Here is a 17974-nt window from a genome sequence, read left to right on the forward strand (position 1 = left end):
TCTTGAGTTTCATGTCTGATTTGACAAGTTAAATACTAGCAAAAGATACTGGTAGGAAATACTTGGAAGGAAATTATACTTGAAGTCTAAAACAAGTTGTACTGGCAGGAAATGCTTAGATAGTTTCAAGCTCTCTCACAAACCCACACAAGGGCTCAACAATTGTACTGGAGTCTCAATAGCCCATATACACATACAGTACACTACTACAAAGTTCAGCACACACCGCCGTCCCATGCATATATAGTCATGCACGGCTGCCATTAGTTGTCGACATGAGCCTCTCCGTCGGTGACTGGGACGCCGTCGCCATCTTTGCTCACCGCCTCTAGCGCTGCCTCCGATGCCCCCTTCTCCTCGGTGAGACTGGCTCTGCGCCAGTGGTCCCTGGTGTAGATGTGATTGATCATGCCACGTTTGTCACAGCCGTGCACGGCACACAGACCACACGAGAGGCTGTCGTCAACCTGGCGCAGTGTGACGAACAGCTTGCCCTCCGCCTTGATGTAATACTCCTCGCCGGTCACGACGGGGCCTCCGTCGATCTCCACGGCTCCCTCTTCCTCGACATCAGCTTTCTCTTGTTCTTCAGCTTTGGCAGCACCATCTCCGGCCTCTGCACCTGCATGCCCTTTGAGGTGAGCCTGCACGCCCTTCTTGCTGGTCGCCGTGCAGGTCAAGTCTTGCTTCTGATTCTTGCTGCTTGGCCCAGCTGAAAGGGTTGATGAGGCAGGGGCAACGTCGGAGTTCTTCTGCTTGGCCGGTAGCACGGCTGCTGATGCATTTGGTTTTGAGCAGACCTGCATGAAAAAAACACAAACTCCACTAAGCAGACACTCGTTTAGGTTATGGAGACCCGAGGAAGAACAGAGGCAAAATCCCTCATTGTAACAAAAATGGTGTATTCAGACATATGCCACTAATGTTTTCATAGCTTTGTGCTAGCGCCATCTTAGTCCCTTTTCTATCACTCCCTCCTTCTCTGACCATGCGATGTTTCATGTTTTGCTGTCTTTTCAAACCGTTCAAATCGATCAACCTTGCCTGGTTTTTCCTGATCACGCCTTGATAAATGACAAGATGTCAAAATATAATGTCGGATCAAACCTAACAAGGTTGATCGATTTGAACCGTTTGAAGGGACGGTGCAAAACCAAAACATCATATGGCCACAGAAGGAGAGATTGACAGGAAAGGGACTGAGATGGCACTAGCACAAAACTTGGAAAGACACTGGTGGCACGTCCCTCGCTGCAACATCGATAGTGGAATTTCCTGAAATACCAAGTTTTTGAAGTGGCATTGACGATGAATCTATGTTTTTGAACTTAAAGCAAGACAAGAATCATGGAATGAAGGGAGTACATCTGAACCTTATATACCCTAAAAATATGCGCATAAGATTAAGAAAATTATGACATAAATCACGCAATTAGGGATGGATACAAGTATGCGCGTGCAAACTTTATAAAACTTAAATGACTGTATGAGACCTAGATGAACAAGGAACGGTGTAAGTTACAGGTCATATTTAAGTTTTGAATTTTAGATGCATATACTTGTACCCATCCTCTATGAGCATGATTTATTTGGTATTTTATCAAACTTCTACAATATTTTTTAGCCGTATAAGGCTATAGGGTTCATATGTCCCTAGGTTTAGAAAATCCCTTCTCGCAAGCTCCCATGCATCTCACGCCTCTTAATGTTCAAAGATAATGGAAGAATGCAAAGACTTTACTAGACTAGAAATTAGCACCAAAGACATTTGTAAGAACATATAAAATTGGTTTTTCCGCAATCATGCTTAAATAGTCTTTGAGGCCTCTTTATATATGTTCCAGAAATTGTGATACACTTTGGCCTTGTATTATTACTGGATTTGCAGTTCGGGCCCTTTTGTATACAAAAGAAACAGCATTCTACACTAATACGATCAGAATAATACCTACTTTCAAGCATATAAGACCGCCTCCAACTTTGAGCCTAGCTTAAACAATAAATTTGACTAATAAAATGTCAGCTATATGCCACAAAAGCTATAGCATTTATAACTTCTTCCAGATACAAAATCAGTGATATATTTTTTGTGGCATACAACTCAGATTTTATTAGTCAAATTTGTAGTCAAAGTTAGGCTCAAAGTTTGAGGGGGTGTTACATATTTGTAAGGAGGCAGTACTGTGGTCAATAAATGAGTTGGAAAGAAGAATATTATAGTTAACCATGCTACCGTAAAACACATATGTTGTTTTGTTCAATTTGGGTAGTGTTGGCAAACTCCAAACCATATTCCTTACCTCATTCTCCTTAGGATTGGGCTGCGCGAGCATGTCAGTCTTCCTCATATGAATTTTCCCTTTGAGGTGATCTTGCATGTTCTTCTGACTACTTGCTGTGATGCCGCAGACAATGCAGTTCAAACCCAAGTTGTCACAACTTTTTTCAGCAGGAGCCATCGAAGCGACAACAACACCAGGGTTTTCCCCCTTGGCTGGTAAGGCTGGCGACCCATTTACCTTCAAGCTGAACTGCATCAAACACAAACACCAGTCAATTCTTTGACACATATAAGAAATAATCTTTATGTCTCTCTGTAGATATAGAATAAAAAAAGAATTGCAGTGGTCTGGACTATGGACTCAAGCCCAGACCAAATACGTGTTCATGTATTCTTTTTTCTAGGATACGCACAAGCATGCGTATCTTTCATTCATAGGAAAACAAACATGAATTCATATATACTGTAAGGCTAGTGCAAATGGAAACCCAATTCAGGTGGGTTTGATTTGGAGATAGTATGATGCTTTTAACATCATATATAGTGTTATTATTCATCACCCAGGATGCAGAATAAGTTATTCTTCACCGAGGTAATATTACGATTGTTTCATAAATAAATTACATATGTAATACAAATAGTTACATTCATGTCGATTCACTACGTAGAATTTGGTATAAAAAACAAAAATATAGATCATTAGATCAGAAAAATTGCATTTTATGTATATTTTACATTATATTTTTACGTTTGTAATTTTACGTAATATAAAATATTTTTTACGGTGATTATATATTTTGTTATTACGTATGAAATAAGTCAAAAATGTACTAAACATAAAATTACAGTGCATTGATTTTAAAATAGAGGGGGTGGTGAATAACTATTCGTCACTCAAGGTGACGAATAGTCAATCCCCCCTATACATATTTTTTATAGAGCGTTAATAGGAGTGTAGAATAAGCTATTCTACACTCAAGCTTAGAATAGCGTTACCCTATGGTAACGCTATTCTAAGCTTGAGTGTAGAATAGCTTATTCTACAACCCTAGTAACGCTCTATACAAAATATAGTAACGTGGCATATAAAACGTAGTAATTTTTTTGACAATGTAGTAAATCAATAACTTGGATAGTAAAAATTTTATTTCAAAAATTACTACATTTTATATAGTGTTTTACTAGATTTTGTACATAACGTTACTAGGGTGTAGAATAAGCTTTTCTACACTCAAGCTTAGAATAGCATTACCCATATATATATATATATATATATATATATATATATATATATATATATATAGCACACTTGACCATTATTCTATCTTTTTTCACCTAAAGAGCATGTTAGTTCGACCAATCAGATATGGATATCGCAATGAAACATATATTTTACATTCTTCTTAATTCCAGTCCGAATACGAGACTAGATAAAACTGAAATGTGTATCACTACCGGACTCGCGGTCTATGCCTACGGCCACGGGCCGTCGGCATAGATCTATGCCTACGGTTGCCGTCGGCATAGGCCCGTCGGCGTAGATGTCGTCAACGTAGTCTTGTCAGACCGTCGGCATAGTATAGCTTTCGGCATAGGGGCCTATGCCGACGGCCTGACGTCAGCCGTCGGCATAGTATAGTCGTCGGCAGTGTTTTTCATCTGACGGCAACGGACGGCGCCGTCAAAAGCGCTGACGAATCACGCAATGCCACGTCGCCGAGCTATGCCGACGGCAAAGCCGTCGGCATACCTCTGCCACGTGGCAACCCGTGGTACTCCTGGTGGCAGGGGTATGCCTACAGCAAAGCCGTAGGCATAGATGAATCTATGCCGACGGCTTTGCCGTAGGCATATCTTTGCCACGTGTCATCTCCTGGTTCCTCCTGGCAGCAGGGCTATGCCTACAGCAAAGCCGCCGGCATAGATTTTCAGCTATGCCTACGGCTTTGCTGTAGGCATAGATGTGCCACGTGGCAAGCCCTGGTAACTCCTGGGCGTATATATGCCGACGGCTTTGCCGTAGGCATAGTTTTTTCCCCTGTTTTCTCTTTTCCGATTCATTTGACAGCATTTGAAAACAGAACAATATGAAATTATGCAGAAATATGACAATTCATCATGTAAACATACTCAAGTTCATCTAAACATACTCAAGTTCACCATCATCATCTAAACATACTCAAGTTCATCACATCATCTAAAGATCATCACCGACGGAAGTTCATGAACATAAAAGTAGTGCAAGACATGAAACATCATAAAAGTAGGAATATGAAAGGCATGGCACGATGGCCACATGCACGGAATCATCAAGCAAGACCACCTCCGCCAAAACCACCACCTCCTCCGCCAAAACCACCACCACCTCCGCCAAAACCGCCATCGCGGCCGCCACCACTCTGCCAGATCGGAGTGACTGGGGTCGACGGAGCAGGAGTCGAGCCACCGGTCCCCTACATGTTTCAGAAAAGATTCTAACGGTAAATATGATATGATAGTGTTTCATGAACGAGAACTAGTTTGCCAGTAGTTAGGCAAATGTACTAACCGGACCATCACTGCCTAGTGCCACCCATTCATCGAACGTGGGCACGTGTGGGGGTTCTCCCGCAGGTGGTGGTGGGGGTCCCATTTGTGGTGGATCTGTGCGGTTAGTCCAAGACGCCAACATAGCCTGAATGTTAGTTAAACAAGCAAACTAGAAGATCAGAAGGAATGAAAGTGCAAAAATTTCGCTTGGTTTTAAGAGGGCAAAACTAACCGTCATCATCTGACGATTGTAATCATCGTTTGCCTTCACTCGTTTCAAGTACTCCCGCACCTCGAGATTCCTATGCTCGACAAACTCCTTATATGCCTACATAATTTAGGTTGTTTCTAAGTGAGCAATGCTGAAAATAAACTGAGAATGCTAGATAGAAAAAGATAAAGAGGAAGTACTTACAGCATGCTGGCGGGCTAAGGGAGTCTGTGAACGCCCCGTACTCTCTAACTGGCTCGGGTTGGTAGCCCGAAGCCGTGTGTACGAGATCGAAGGAGTGATCAAGCCGTCGAAACACGGATACCGGCCATTCTTCTTCCCCTGGATGGCCACCACCGCCGTGTCGTCGATCTGAGACTGGGCGACCTCAGCAACAGGAACATCCGGATGCAACTCCTGATAGTGATGAATGTAAGACCCCAGGTGCTCCTCGGTCTTGCCGTAGTACTGGCTCTCGCCCTCCTTGCGATGACTCCGCTCAGGGGCCAGCTTCCATGACTCCATGTCTGAGAGCGGCCTCTTCAACTTGTCCTCCTACAACGTTAAATAGAAGTCAGCCATACATAAGAACATGACGGTAAAAAAGAACAAAAATGCATCATGCACATAGATATACCTTCATGGCCTTGAAGCCCCAGCGGTTCCTGTTTCCTTGGCCGTGTGTCCCGTCGTCTCCACGGTTAGCCCGGGCCTTGATGCTCTTGGCAACAAACTCTGCATCGGCGCCGAGCCACCTATCCACCAAACTCGCACATCCGTCATGCCTTCCATAGCACCAACGAGGAACAACCTATGCAAATTTTGGAAGCATGACATGTGAGCACGAAACATATAGTTGACTGCTTGAAACAATGAAAAGTTAGTATTAGTTACCATCATGAACTGCTCCCTGTTCAAGGTAAGTCATAGCTTCTGCACTTGAGTTTTGGTCATCTTTTGGTGCAGGTAGTAGTGGTAGTACTGCGAGACGGCAACCCAGCGCACCTCGTACTGCAACTGACGAGCTTTCTTCTTCGCGGCCGCAAGCAAGACCACGTCGGCTCTGGCCTTGTGCTCGTCAAGAACTCTATAGAGTTGCTGCAATCATGCATAAACCAGAAGCAAACAAGGCATGAGTTGAGTGATTCAATGATAAACTATGAACGAAACTGAAGACAAGTGATTCAGAAGAGAACTTACCCAAAATTTGGTGATCGCGGCCTTAGCGGCCGTCCCGTACTCCGCGTTGCTGCAAGCCTCGTAGTGGGCCCAGCTCGTGGCCAAAACCCGCTGCTGCGTGTCCCTGTCTGGCCGCGGGCAGAATAGGCCAGGCCAAAACTCCTTCAACAGGACAGTGATAAGGCCATTCGGTTTACGGCCCTTTCCGCAAAGGATCCAGTTTCTGCAAAAGAATCAAATGATTGCCATGTGTACAATAAGAAAATATTGTCATGTGTTGAAAATATGATTGAGAGGCACTTACTCTGTCCCCACAGGTTGAATGAGCCACTTGTGCTCCTCGATAGAAGGTGGTGTAGGTAGTCCGGCATTACCACGCAGCCACCCCTGCGGAGCACCCGATGGCAAGTCACCCCACAACGCGGGATCAACCTCCCCTCCACCCTCCTCGCCCTCCTCCTCACCCTCCTCCTCGGCCTCCTCCTCCTCACCATCAGGAACATACTCCTCCTCCTCAGACTCAGAAGGTGCCTCTGTATAGGAGGGCATCGAAGAAGACCCTCCTATTTCAGACATGGCCCGGAGTTTTTTGCCCCGGCTGCCTCTCCCCCCACCTCCTCCTCCTCTAGGGGCTCTCCCCCCACCGCCTCCTCCTCCTCTAGGGGATCTCCCCCCACCGCCTCCTCCTCTAGGGTCTCCTCCCCCGACCCCTCCACCTCCCTGTGAGGTGTCATCCTCGCGTAGTCGGGAGGGAACCTTGTGGGCTCGTCCACTCCGAGTAAGTCCTTTAAATTTACTGAGGAAACTAGCGCCACTGGACTTGCTCATGATTAGCAAACCTGCATTGAGAAGAGAATAAACAATTAGTAAGGATATCGATTAAACAAGCATATAGGAAAAACATTAATACCAGAAGAGCACATTAAGCATACTATTGTAATGATCATTAAAAGAACTTACATTTTCTAGAACCCATATGAATCATCACTATTGTAATCTATTTGTGGACCGGTCTCATCATCACTATCACGCATATCTTCTTCGTTGTATGACAGAGGTGGAGGCTCTTCCTCATCGTCAGCGTCTTCATTTAACTTTTCAAGCATAATTATGTCTCTTTGATTCACAACTGCCTCACCATCAATCCGTGCGTCGTCGTCGTTTGGGTCCAGGTCAACATAACCCAAGTCATCATCCTCGTTGTTTCAGACCACGCCATCATGTTCCTCTTGATAGAACACTCCCTCGTATGCCATGGGGTTTATGTTGTAGTAATCATCATCGTTCGGGTCCGGTAGCTTACCATGCGGCGACACCTTGAACACAACTTCCCAACCCTTTAGGTACTCTTTCTGGCATGGGTAAGGCAGATAATATACTTGTGTGGCCTGGGTAGCGGCGATAAAGAGATCAGCTCTGGCGTAGACGGTTGATGGTTTAACTTCAACTAAACCAACAGAAGGCGTATGTCTCAGACCCTTTTTGGGGTCGAACCATCTGCATTTGAACACAGTGAGACTTAGGTGTTCGCGGCCACGTTTGAATGTAAGCTCGTATATTTTTCCTACCCTTCCATAGTAATCTACTTTATTATCTCCTTGAGTGAAGACTCCGGTATTTATGGTTTTGGGATCAGGCCGACTGTTCTGGTGCTCCTCTGTATGGAAGCGATACCCATTCACATCATACTTTTCGCATGTCATGACGACAGGATCAAAACCCATGGAAACCCATCTCAATTCTTCATCCATTGATTCGGTCGGATCATTTCCCTACAAGTTTAATTGAAATTATAGGGTGCATGAGTTTAATTGAAATTATAGGGTGCATGAGTTTAATTGAAAGTGTGAAAAATTACTTTCTCCATGAACCACGCAACGAAATTTTTCCTTCCATCAGCACCCTTTCGGAGAAGAGCAAGTGCCTCCGCTTCAGTAGGAGGCAGCATTCCCGTCCATTCTTCTTCAACGAATCGACTACAATAAGAAAAGTGGTATAAGAACTAGGCAAAGTGAACATAACGAATTGACTGAAAGAATGGTGCAAAGGTATTACCTCATCCACTCATCCTCAACTTCCTTGATGTTGTGCAAGATATAGAACATGACATCCTCCCACTCATCTCGTGGCATGAGATAAGGTTTCGAGCATCCAGCCCTACCACCTTACCCGATGAATAGAGGCAACTTGGGTTTATACTTGGGTTCTTCTGTATTGTATCGAGACACCTTATTGTGCAACGTGGGAACATGGTCCGGATAGTAGGCTGTCCTGAGGTTTGCCACCTCCTCTAGGATAACTGCCTCAGCTATGGAAGCTTCAATCTTAGCTTTGTTTCCACATTTCTGTCTCAGATGCTTGTTCTGTCTCTCAGGGCCGTACTGCCAACGATTCTGCACAGGGCCCCCCAACAATACCTCGTTCGGGAGGTGCAAAAGGAGATGTGTCATCGGGGTAAAGAAGCCTGGCGGGAAGATCTTCTCTAGCTTGCATATCAACTCCGGCGCCTTCTTATGCATTTCTTTTATCTTCTCAGGACATACCTCTTTAGCACAAAGCGTGCGGAAGAAATGGCTTAACTCCGCAAGCACACGCCAGACACGCTCGGGGACATAGCCCCGAACCATCACCGACATAATCCGCTCAATCCATACATGATAGTCATGACTCTTGAGCCCGGTCACTCTGCCCGTTGAAAGATTGACCCCCTTACTTATATTCGACGCATAACCATCAGTGAACTTCACGACGTGTTTCAGCCACTTGAATGTCTCCATCTTATGATCCTTTTTAAGTACGAAGTCAGCATCTGGCTTGAACCAAGATTTTCGACTGCCTATGGGAGGCTGCATGTGTAGACGTGGTCTATCACAAATATTCTGTTGATCAACTGTAGCATTAACATTATCCTTTGTCTTATCAGGAATGTTGAGGATCGTGCGAAAAAGGGACTCTGCGACATTCTTTTCGGTGTGCATCACGTCTATGTTGTATGGAAGTTTGAGGTCCTTAAAATAGGGAAGCTGCGTGAATGGGGTAATGTGAGTCCAGTTGTGCGTCTCACCATATCCTTCAAAAAAAATTCCCTTTACCTTTTCCTTTGCCCTCGCCCTCGTCTTCGCTGTGGCTTTGCCTTTGCCTTTGCCTTTGCCTTTGCCTTTCCCCTCACCGGCAGGCTTAAGAGCTTTCAGCTGAGCAAGCACATCTGCACCAGAAAACGTTGGAATCTCGTTTACTTCATGGACAACTTTGCCTTTTGTGAAGTTCTTCTTGTCTTCCCTATCAGGATGGTCTGGAGGGAGGAACTGTCGATGCAGGTCAAATGCAACATACTTGCCACCCTTCTTCAGCCAAATGAAAATCAAGGCCTGCATGCACACTGGGCAAGGCATCTTTCCACTTGTACACCATCCGCAGAACAAGGCATAACCGGGAAAGTCATGCATGCAATATTGTAGCCAAACTTTCATCAAGAAATTTTTCTGCAGATGTCGGTCGTATGTCAACCTCGGGAAGTACCAAGAATGGTGCAAATCATCCACCAACGGCTGCATAAACACACTCAAATTCTTCCCCAGATATTCAGGCCCCGGAATTATAAGCGACAGGAACATGGTCTTGCGTTGCATTATGGCGCCAGGAGGGAGATTCAGCGGAATAACAAATACGGGCCAACAGCTATATGGATTAGACGACATACCATATGGATTGAACCCATCACCTGTTATAGCAATTCTGACATTCCCAGCCTCGGCTGCTTCCTCCGGGTACTCTATATCGAATGACTTCCATGCTTCACCTCCTGATGGATGTACAATTTTTTTTGGATTGTACCTTTTCCCTTCCTTGTGCCACTTCATCATTTTGGCAGACTCCTCGGTGATGAAAAGGCGCTGCCGTCTTTTTATAAAATCAAGATACCGAAGAACCTTCACAGGGATTTTTAGCTGCTGCTTCTGACCATGCTTATCGACCACCTCAATATACCGAGAGGAACCGCACTTCCTACAGTACTTGTCATCCGCATACTCATGCCTAAACAAAAGGCAATTCTTTGGACAAACATGTATTTTCTCATAGTCCATCGAGAGCGCCTTCATGATTTTCTCCGTAGCGTACATGGTTTTCGGCAGTTCATGGCCCTCAGGCAGGCTGTTAGCCCATACTCCCAGAAATGCTTTGAAGCAACCTCGGCTACAACCGTACTCAGCCTTGACTGCCATCAGTTGCGAGATGGCATCCAGCACAGACAGCTTGGCACCCTCATAGAGAGGTTTCTTTGACGAGGCCAAGATTTCCAGGAAGGCCTTTGCGGTTTCCTCCGGCTCCTCCGGTTCATTCGCTGAATGTGACGGAGGTGTCGGCTGTGCAGCAAAGACATCATCTAGCATGTCTCTAACCCCATCGTCCTCATAACCAGCAACGCGTTGTCGTATCACATCCTCTCTACCACGGTCCCGCTGGTCCTGTCCTGCCTAACCCTAGAGCGGTTGACCACGAGATCTAGCCCTTTGACTTTCCACGGACAGGCTTTGAACAGTGGACCTCTCCACCCGGTTGTGTCAGGTCAGCTCAGAGGGACACCTGGGAGCAACATCCGGGCCAAACCGACAGCTACATCCCCTCCGTGTAGACTCGATGCGTCCGTTTTCCCCCTCCAGGTGCCGGCGGCGGCGCCATCCGTTCGGGGGGCCACGCCCCTGAGATGCGTGCCGCCTCTTTGGACATGCAACAACACCACCTCGCATGTATGAGGGTCCGGTACGATGCTCCGGTGGCTTTGCTACCCCCCAGGGCCCCCGTCCCGCCTAACCGTGGAGCGGTTGACCACGAGATCTAGCCTTTTGACTTCCCACGGACGGTCTTTGACCAGTGGACCTCTGCACCCGGTTGTGTCAGGTCGGCCTGTAGGGACACCCGGGAGCAACATCCGGGCCAAACGCACAGCTACATCCACCGTGTAGACACGACGCGTCCGTTTCCCCCCTCCAGGTGCCGGCGCCGTCCATGAGGGGGGCACACCGCGGACGTGAGGGGGGTCACACTCTGGAGACGGGTGTCGGGCATTTGCAACCGCCACAAAACTTTTGTCGGCATAGCTATTTTTGATTTTAATAAAATATAATGATCTATATTCAAAAGAACATGACCGCACATTATTAACGTGCTCGAAAAAATACAAACTATATATATATATATATATATATATATTCATAATATATGAAAAAAATACAAACTACATATATATTCATATGTATGTTTATATTTAACATGCTACATGTTAGTTGATATAATAATACATAAAAAAGCTTAAAAAATATATATGAAAAAAAAGTCTACCTATGCCGTCGGCATAGAGACGGCCAGGTTTTAGGCGGCGGGCGGCGTGCCGCGGATCGCTGACGTGGCAGGTATGCCGACGGCAGCCGTCGGCATATGTTTTGGACGGTGCGGCCCGGATCGGTGACGTGGCGTGCGGACCTATGCCGACGGCCCCCCGCCTCGGCCGTCGGCATAGCTCTGACAACGTTAGTCGTCCGTCAACAGCGGGGTCGCCGGGCCACCACTATGCCGACGGCCCTTGTAAGCCGACGGCAGCTGTCGGCGTACTTGCAGATAGGCCGACGGCCGTTCTATGCCGACGGGTGCCGTCGGCTTAGCTCCATCTAACCCGACGGCCTAGATACGCCGACGGCCAGGACCAGGTTGTCGGCATATCTCCGAGGAACCCGGCGGTGGCCGTCGGCATTGTTTTGGCCATCGGGGTAGCACCCTGTTCCGGTAGTGTATATATATGATGTATTTTATTACCACATCCTCCTCTGGGTGAGGCTGCGCATGTTTACCGGCCTTCCTCACGTGGCTCTTCCCTCTGAGGTGCTCTTGCAGGGCAACCTCACTGGTTGCCGTGATGTTGCACACCGTGCAAGTCAGATCAGGCTTGTGCTTCTTGCTGCCAGTGGCCACCGAAACGGATGCAGCAGCGACATGAGGGGTTTTCCGCTTGTTGGCTGGCACGGCCGCAGACACGTCTACTTTGGATCCAAACTGCACACACTGAACAACACACATATTCCAATAGTTAAGTGATGAAAAAGATCCACGTGGTGAAATCCTCGAGAGGACAGCAGAGAAGAGCAGCAGACCTGGTGATCGATCGGCGCCGTCTTCAGCGATGGCACCGCCGGCGCTGCCCTAGTTTCCGACCCGCCGGCCAACCGCGCGAGCAAACTGGCGCGCTCTTCCATGAGCTCACGCCGGACCTCGAACTCGAGCGCCATCGCCTCCACCTCCTCGCGCAGTATCCGCTCCCTTATCCTCTCCTTCGCCGCCCGGCGCCGCAGGCCGTCCGGATCTGACGCCGGCGGCGGTAAGCTCTCCCCGTGGTACCCCGTGCCATCGCAGCCAACGAGACCGTCATGCACGCGCGTGGCTTCACCAAAGGGAATAAGATCAGCGGGAGAGAGGCATCAAGAGCCAAGAGTCGGCCGTCATCAGCGAGGAGAGGTCACCTGCTGTCTCGGAGTTGGCCGACGTAGCCGCGGCCCCCATCGACGGACAGCGCTCCTCGCCGGCGCGGAAGTGGAACAGAAGTTGAGAACCGGCTAACGCGTGCCAAGTGCAAGTGTATGAATTAATGAACATACATAAAGCGCGCGACTGCAATGACACTGTGGTGTGTGGACACATATAAACCGTCGTAGCTAGCAAAAGTTACAGCCAACGCGAAGAGCACAGCGCCTCTGGCCTTATTGGTATTCGGCCTTTATTCTGGCCGGTGGTCTCAGTGGAATAAATATAGAAGATATTTGCATTTACTCTGTCAAGTTTCTGCAGTATATGCACTAGTGTGTTGCCTACAGGTTGTATCGATCGAGCTGAAGCAAACTGCAAACGCAAATGTAACAGCTATTGGTTTCGCAGCTGGCGCCCGATGCTGCTTCACATGCATGTATAAACCATCCTAGTAGCAAGAATGACCTTGTTTAATAGGACAAAGTTTATTAGTACGCGATTCTGGGAGGATACTTGGCTCGAAGAGACCCCCCTGGCCATTCAATACCCGTCTTTATATCGTATTGTTCAACGACGTGAGGCGTTCGTTGCAACGGTACTTCAATCCAATCCCCTTAATATTCAGTTCAGAAGGACGCTAGTTGGCAATCATTGGGAAGAATGGCTACATCTAGTAAGTAGACTGATGAAGGTTCAGTTATCTCAACAGCCCGATAAACTATGCTAGAAGCTTACTAGGTCTGAAGAGTTTACAGTTAAATCAATGTATGTTGATGTTATCAATTCAAGCTCGATTCCTAGTTTCAAACATGTTTGGGCTGTCAAAGTTCCTTTGAAAATCAAAGTGTTTATGTGGTTTGTCCATGAACAAGTTATATTAACCAAGGACAATTTGACAAAGCGTAATTGGACAGAATCTACTAGGTGTAGTTTCTGTGATCGGGATGAAACTATCAAACACCTTTTTCTTGATTGCATGTTAGCCAAAGTTCTATGGCGGACAGTCCATATTGCATTTAATATTACTCCACCGAGTTCTGTCAACACATTATTTGGAACGTGGCTTAACGGGATAGAGCCCGAAACAGCGAGACATATTCGCGTAGGAGTCTGTGCTTTATTGTGGGCAGTCTTGAACTGCAGAAATGATTTGGTTTTTAACAAAACAATAAATATTCATTTTTTGCAGGTTATTTTTCGATTCACTGCGTTGATCCGTATGTGGTCGCTACTCACTCCGACGGAGGCCAGGGAACGTTTGGTTACTGGATCTATCCGCTGGGAGATGGTAGTACGGGATATCTTCAACCGGTTTGGGTGGCGATCATGTAATAGGATAGGCAATTAGTTTGCCTATCTCTCTAATGCCAGCCGGTTGTGACTTTTTATGGCTAGTTTGTCTTTTGGCTCTTTTAGCTCTTTGTGAGCTCTCCTTTATATTTGTTTTGAGACTTTAAAACCTTGTTGAACCTATTTACTTATTTATTAAGTTGGTCATATGCATCGTTCTGATGCAGAGACCGGGGACCCCCCTTTTTAAAAAAAAGCAGCAAAAATGACAGCCACCGAATCAATTCAAATGGCACATATATACGAGCCTCCGCGCATGAAACCTGTCAACTGGGCTGTAAATGGAAATTCACTGCAACAACCTGAACATGTGCACTACATCATGAACATGCCCGTTGAATCATTTTTCCCAATGCCGCTCACACCTAAGGCATGGTCCTGTCAAAATAGCAATTGTGATAGGGTTTTTTCTCACTTCAACATATGAAGCTTGGGTGAACAGTTGGAGAGATATTCTACATATTTGTTTATGTGGGTGATGTCACCACTCACATCTCTAGCATAAAACAGGACGCGGTATATATGATGGTCGGAGTAGTAGGTGCGGGCTTGGTCATTGCACCAAAAATTTGAAGGGTAAAATAGCAATTGTATTTACCTTTTCAAGTACATTGGTTGGCATGTACCATGCTCATACCACAAGAACACACCCACCATCCATTCCTATTATATATCATAGGTACAAAATAGTTTCCCACATCTACAGTCTAAATCAAACATAATTGAACTTATTGAGTGAGATGGCAACATCTAGTGGAAATAGAGGGAGGGGGACCCGCACAATAAAAATCAAGGTGGAAGCATTAGTGAGGGTGATAACATATACATCTGTATCCTACATCAAGATGGAAGCATTAAGGAAACTCTAACACGGTTCACCAAAACAGAAACCACAAAATGTCCGTGGACACGTTCAAATATGTCCGCGGACAGGAATGGGGACAGAGGCCATGCAATCGCAGGCATCAAATCTGGACCATGTGACATGGCTAATAGTGGGTGAGACAGAGCAGGGTAGCAGTTGAACATGGCCGTGGAGGGGCGCGGTCCAATCAGTGGACCATGTGGGCTGGCGGAATCCCCGAAACCACTTTTGGCAGCGGCGGGGTGGGCGAGGGGGAGGGGGGTTCAAAAAAAATGTTTGGTCCGGTTTGAGGAATTTCAGGCAACCGGATTCCGTACTGGTCCACGGACATTTCGAGACTCCTGGTGATTGACCAAAGTGTTTGGTCTGTCCGGTCCAGACATTTAGAGGCGATCTAGATTAATAAAGTATCGAAAACATCAATATATCTTCAGATACATCTATCTACCTTGTGTTGTGCATATCGGTGCTTCGATCTGCCGGCCCGACTAACGTGGCAATTCGTCGCTAGAGGAAGAGCAACCTTTGACCTGTAGAATAGATGGCGTGAGCTTAGTGCAGTATCTAACGACCAATGTACTCATTTGGCAATGGCCAGATCAAACAACAGCCACTGCCAAAGGAGATTTGCAGGTCTGAACAGCCAAGGACCTGATCAAGGTGCGGGAAGAATTGGTATGCCCTACACGTACGTACACGGGCCATCGGTCGGCGCTCACGCTATTGATATCAGTAGCTTGGACAATTGAGACACTGTTGCTTTCATGTCACAATGTGCATGCTCTGAGAATTCTGCACTAGTGGAAATTCTAAATGTTTTGAGATGTTTTTTCTTATGCCGCAAAATTAACCATGCTAAGAGTATGATTAACAAATACAATGGCAGGACAAGGTTGACGTAGGTTTGACATAGATCCTGACGTCTCCTTGGGGGCGGTGAGATTAGAGTCTCTCGTTGGGGTACATGATGGCAAGATTTGGTGTCATATGCTTCACACCATTTCAATGGTTTGATGGCGACGACTGCAGCTCCATTGTGTTGGTCCTTAGGAGCATGTGCACAAGCACAAAGACTTCATAACTGCCATCGACAATGTCAGGCTGGCTCTGGTAAGGGAGCGCCGACGGCGGTCCTGATGGCGGTAGTTGTCTAAGGACCATAATGTAATTATTGTTATGTTTTGGGTGCTTTGTACCAACCTTTACAATAGATCCCAGTGTTTCTTGCAAAAAGTAAAACAAATACAATGATAGTACAGAACCCCTTAGTGTAATAAAAATTTACACATATATATGTAGAACACATCTGTATACCCTTGTGGAGGGAGTTTTTCCTGTCTGTGCACTTTTGAATATGAATGTCAATTTTTTTATAAAAAATGGCTTGGTAGAGCTAGGGCTTCAAATCATTTGCGCCTATATTTTTTTTTGAAAAATATTACTTGTTGTGGTCTGCACGAAAAAACAAGCTCTAACTGAAAAAATAACACAACTTAGAGTGTTCTAATGGTTTATGGTCTTAAATTTGGTTTAAAGTTTAAAAACTCGCGTGTACATCACGAAGCAAAATCATAGAAATAAATCATGATATTTTTTAAACTTCGAAGTGCCTCCACTGATATCGGGTGTATACAATTCTAAAATCTGCACACTCGGAAAGTTAGTCAACTTCGGTGACAGCTGACGAGAGTTCGCACCACCCATCGACGCGGGGGAGCATATCACGAACTCTAGATCGAAAAGACCGCAGACGAGTCTCCGCGAAACTTAGGAACCAACAAGCACCGGGGAACATGCTCTTGGATATCCTACGTATCACCCGCCTTTCTTGCTCGTGCTATATTCTGACTTTATTTGTTCCAGTGGTCCCACTCGGGAGGAATAAATCTGCAGAATCTCTATCCCAGAAGAGAGTAGCTACTGTGGCTCACAGGTATCAGTTTGCTGCTAGATTCCGTTTACTTTGGCCCAAATCTAGACTACATCTTGCATTATTACAGAGTAAAGGCCAATACGGCCTTACTGAGTCAGAAAGATGAGATAATTTGGTAACATGATCTCTTTTTAGTTAGCACTCCGTAGTATCACTAACCTGTCTGAGAATGTGCACGTCGATGTGTCATGCGTGTACGCGGGTGTGCGAACACGTCTGAACGTCGGAGCAAAAGTTGCAGCAACCGAACCGAAGAGCAGGGCCGATCCTCCGCGCGCGAGATAGATCCTGGAACATGCTCTTGGATAACCAATCATGATTTCCTTTCTCGCTCGCAGATCGCATCGCCTTTCGGCTTTCCATGATTGTGTTCCATCTTTATGCCGGTGTGTTGATCCGAGGGGATTAACAAACTGCAGGACCTGTCTTTCTTAAATCACGAGTCCAGAGAGGTGTTTGCGACAAACCAGTAACATGTCCAGCTCTGGGTCACCAATTGGTGGGTGGGTTTCACAAACCTCCGTATGATCATCTCTCTTCTCATTAGTGTTGTTGTTTACTTCGTTTTTCATAAAGAGAGGGAGAGGATCTTGTACCGCGACAGATGTTCTCGCCATGTCAAGTGTGAGCCCTCTCATAGTACTCTTTGTAAAATGTTGTAAATGGAATAAAGAGAGTGGATTTTCAGCACCCGGGTGCCACCGTTGGTACAGATTCTAGCGTTTAGGGATATGTGATGTGTACTGTAGCGACAACTAATTAGCAGACCTACTAATTGTTAACCAAGGGAATCTGGACATGTCGGCCACTGGTAAAGAAACCGCATCTCTCTCCTTTCCTCACGCAACACATCTCTCCATTCTATATTTCTATTCTGTCTCTCACAGCATCTCTCACTCTTCGTTTTCTCTCTGACACACACCTCTCTCTCTCTCTTCGTTTTATCTCTCACACACAACACCTCTCGTACCGAAGATTATTTTTCTCTGTTTACTCTCTCTCTCACTTAAATCCCAGGCGAAACATCCTAAAAACCATCTCCCTCTCTTCTCACTCTTTCTAAACATCCTAAACATCTTAAATTCCAGAAAAGTGCTTACTAGAAAACTT

At 46.1% G+C, this 17974-nt stretch overlaps 1 protein-coding gene across 1 annotated transcript; it reads right to left on the reverse strand.

Moving 5' to 3' along the window:
* Positions 1-263: 263 nt before the first annotated feature.
* LOC125533052 lies at positions 264-13559 on the reverse strand. The gene is made up of 5 exons (XM_048696848.1): positions 12713-13559; positions 12347-12633; positions 12012-12257; positions 2301-2531; positions 264-800 (listed from the first exon to the last, which is right to left on the reverse strand). The coding sequence occupies exons 1-5, from the start codon at positions 12888-12890 to the stop codon at positions 264-266; spliced, it is 1479 nt and encodes a 492-aa protein (XP_048552805.1). The 5' UTR covers positions 12891-13559.
* Between the last annotated feature and the right edge of the window lie 4415 nt (positions 13560-17974).

Source organism: Triticum urartu, chromosome 1, assembly GCF_003073215.2.
Source record: "Triticum urartu cultivar G1812 chromosome 1, Tu2.1, whole genome shotgun sequence".
Classification (NCBI taxonomy): domain Eukaryota; kingdom Viridiplantae; phylum Streptophyta; class Magnoliopsida; order Poales; family Poaceae; genus Triticum; species Triticum urartu.

Bases quoted from the DNA above. Each gene is read 5' to 3' on its own strand.
- LOC125533052 (XM_048696848.1), bottom strand. From the start codon at position 12,890: ATGTGTCCACACACCACAGTGTCATTGCAGTCGCGCGCTTTATGTATG. The intron at 12,258-12,346 runs GTCTGCTGCTCT...TGTGTTGTTCAG, and splicing joins CGGCGCCGATCGATCACCAG to TGTGTGCAGTTTGGATCCAA. The intron at 2,532-12,011 runs GTAATAAAATAC...TGTTTGATGCAG, and splicing joins CTCACCCAGAGGAGGATGTG to TTCAGCTTGAAGGTAAATGG.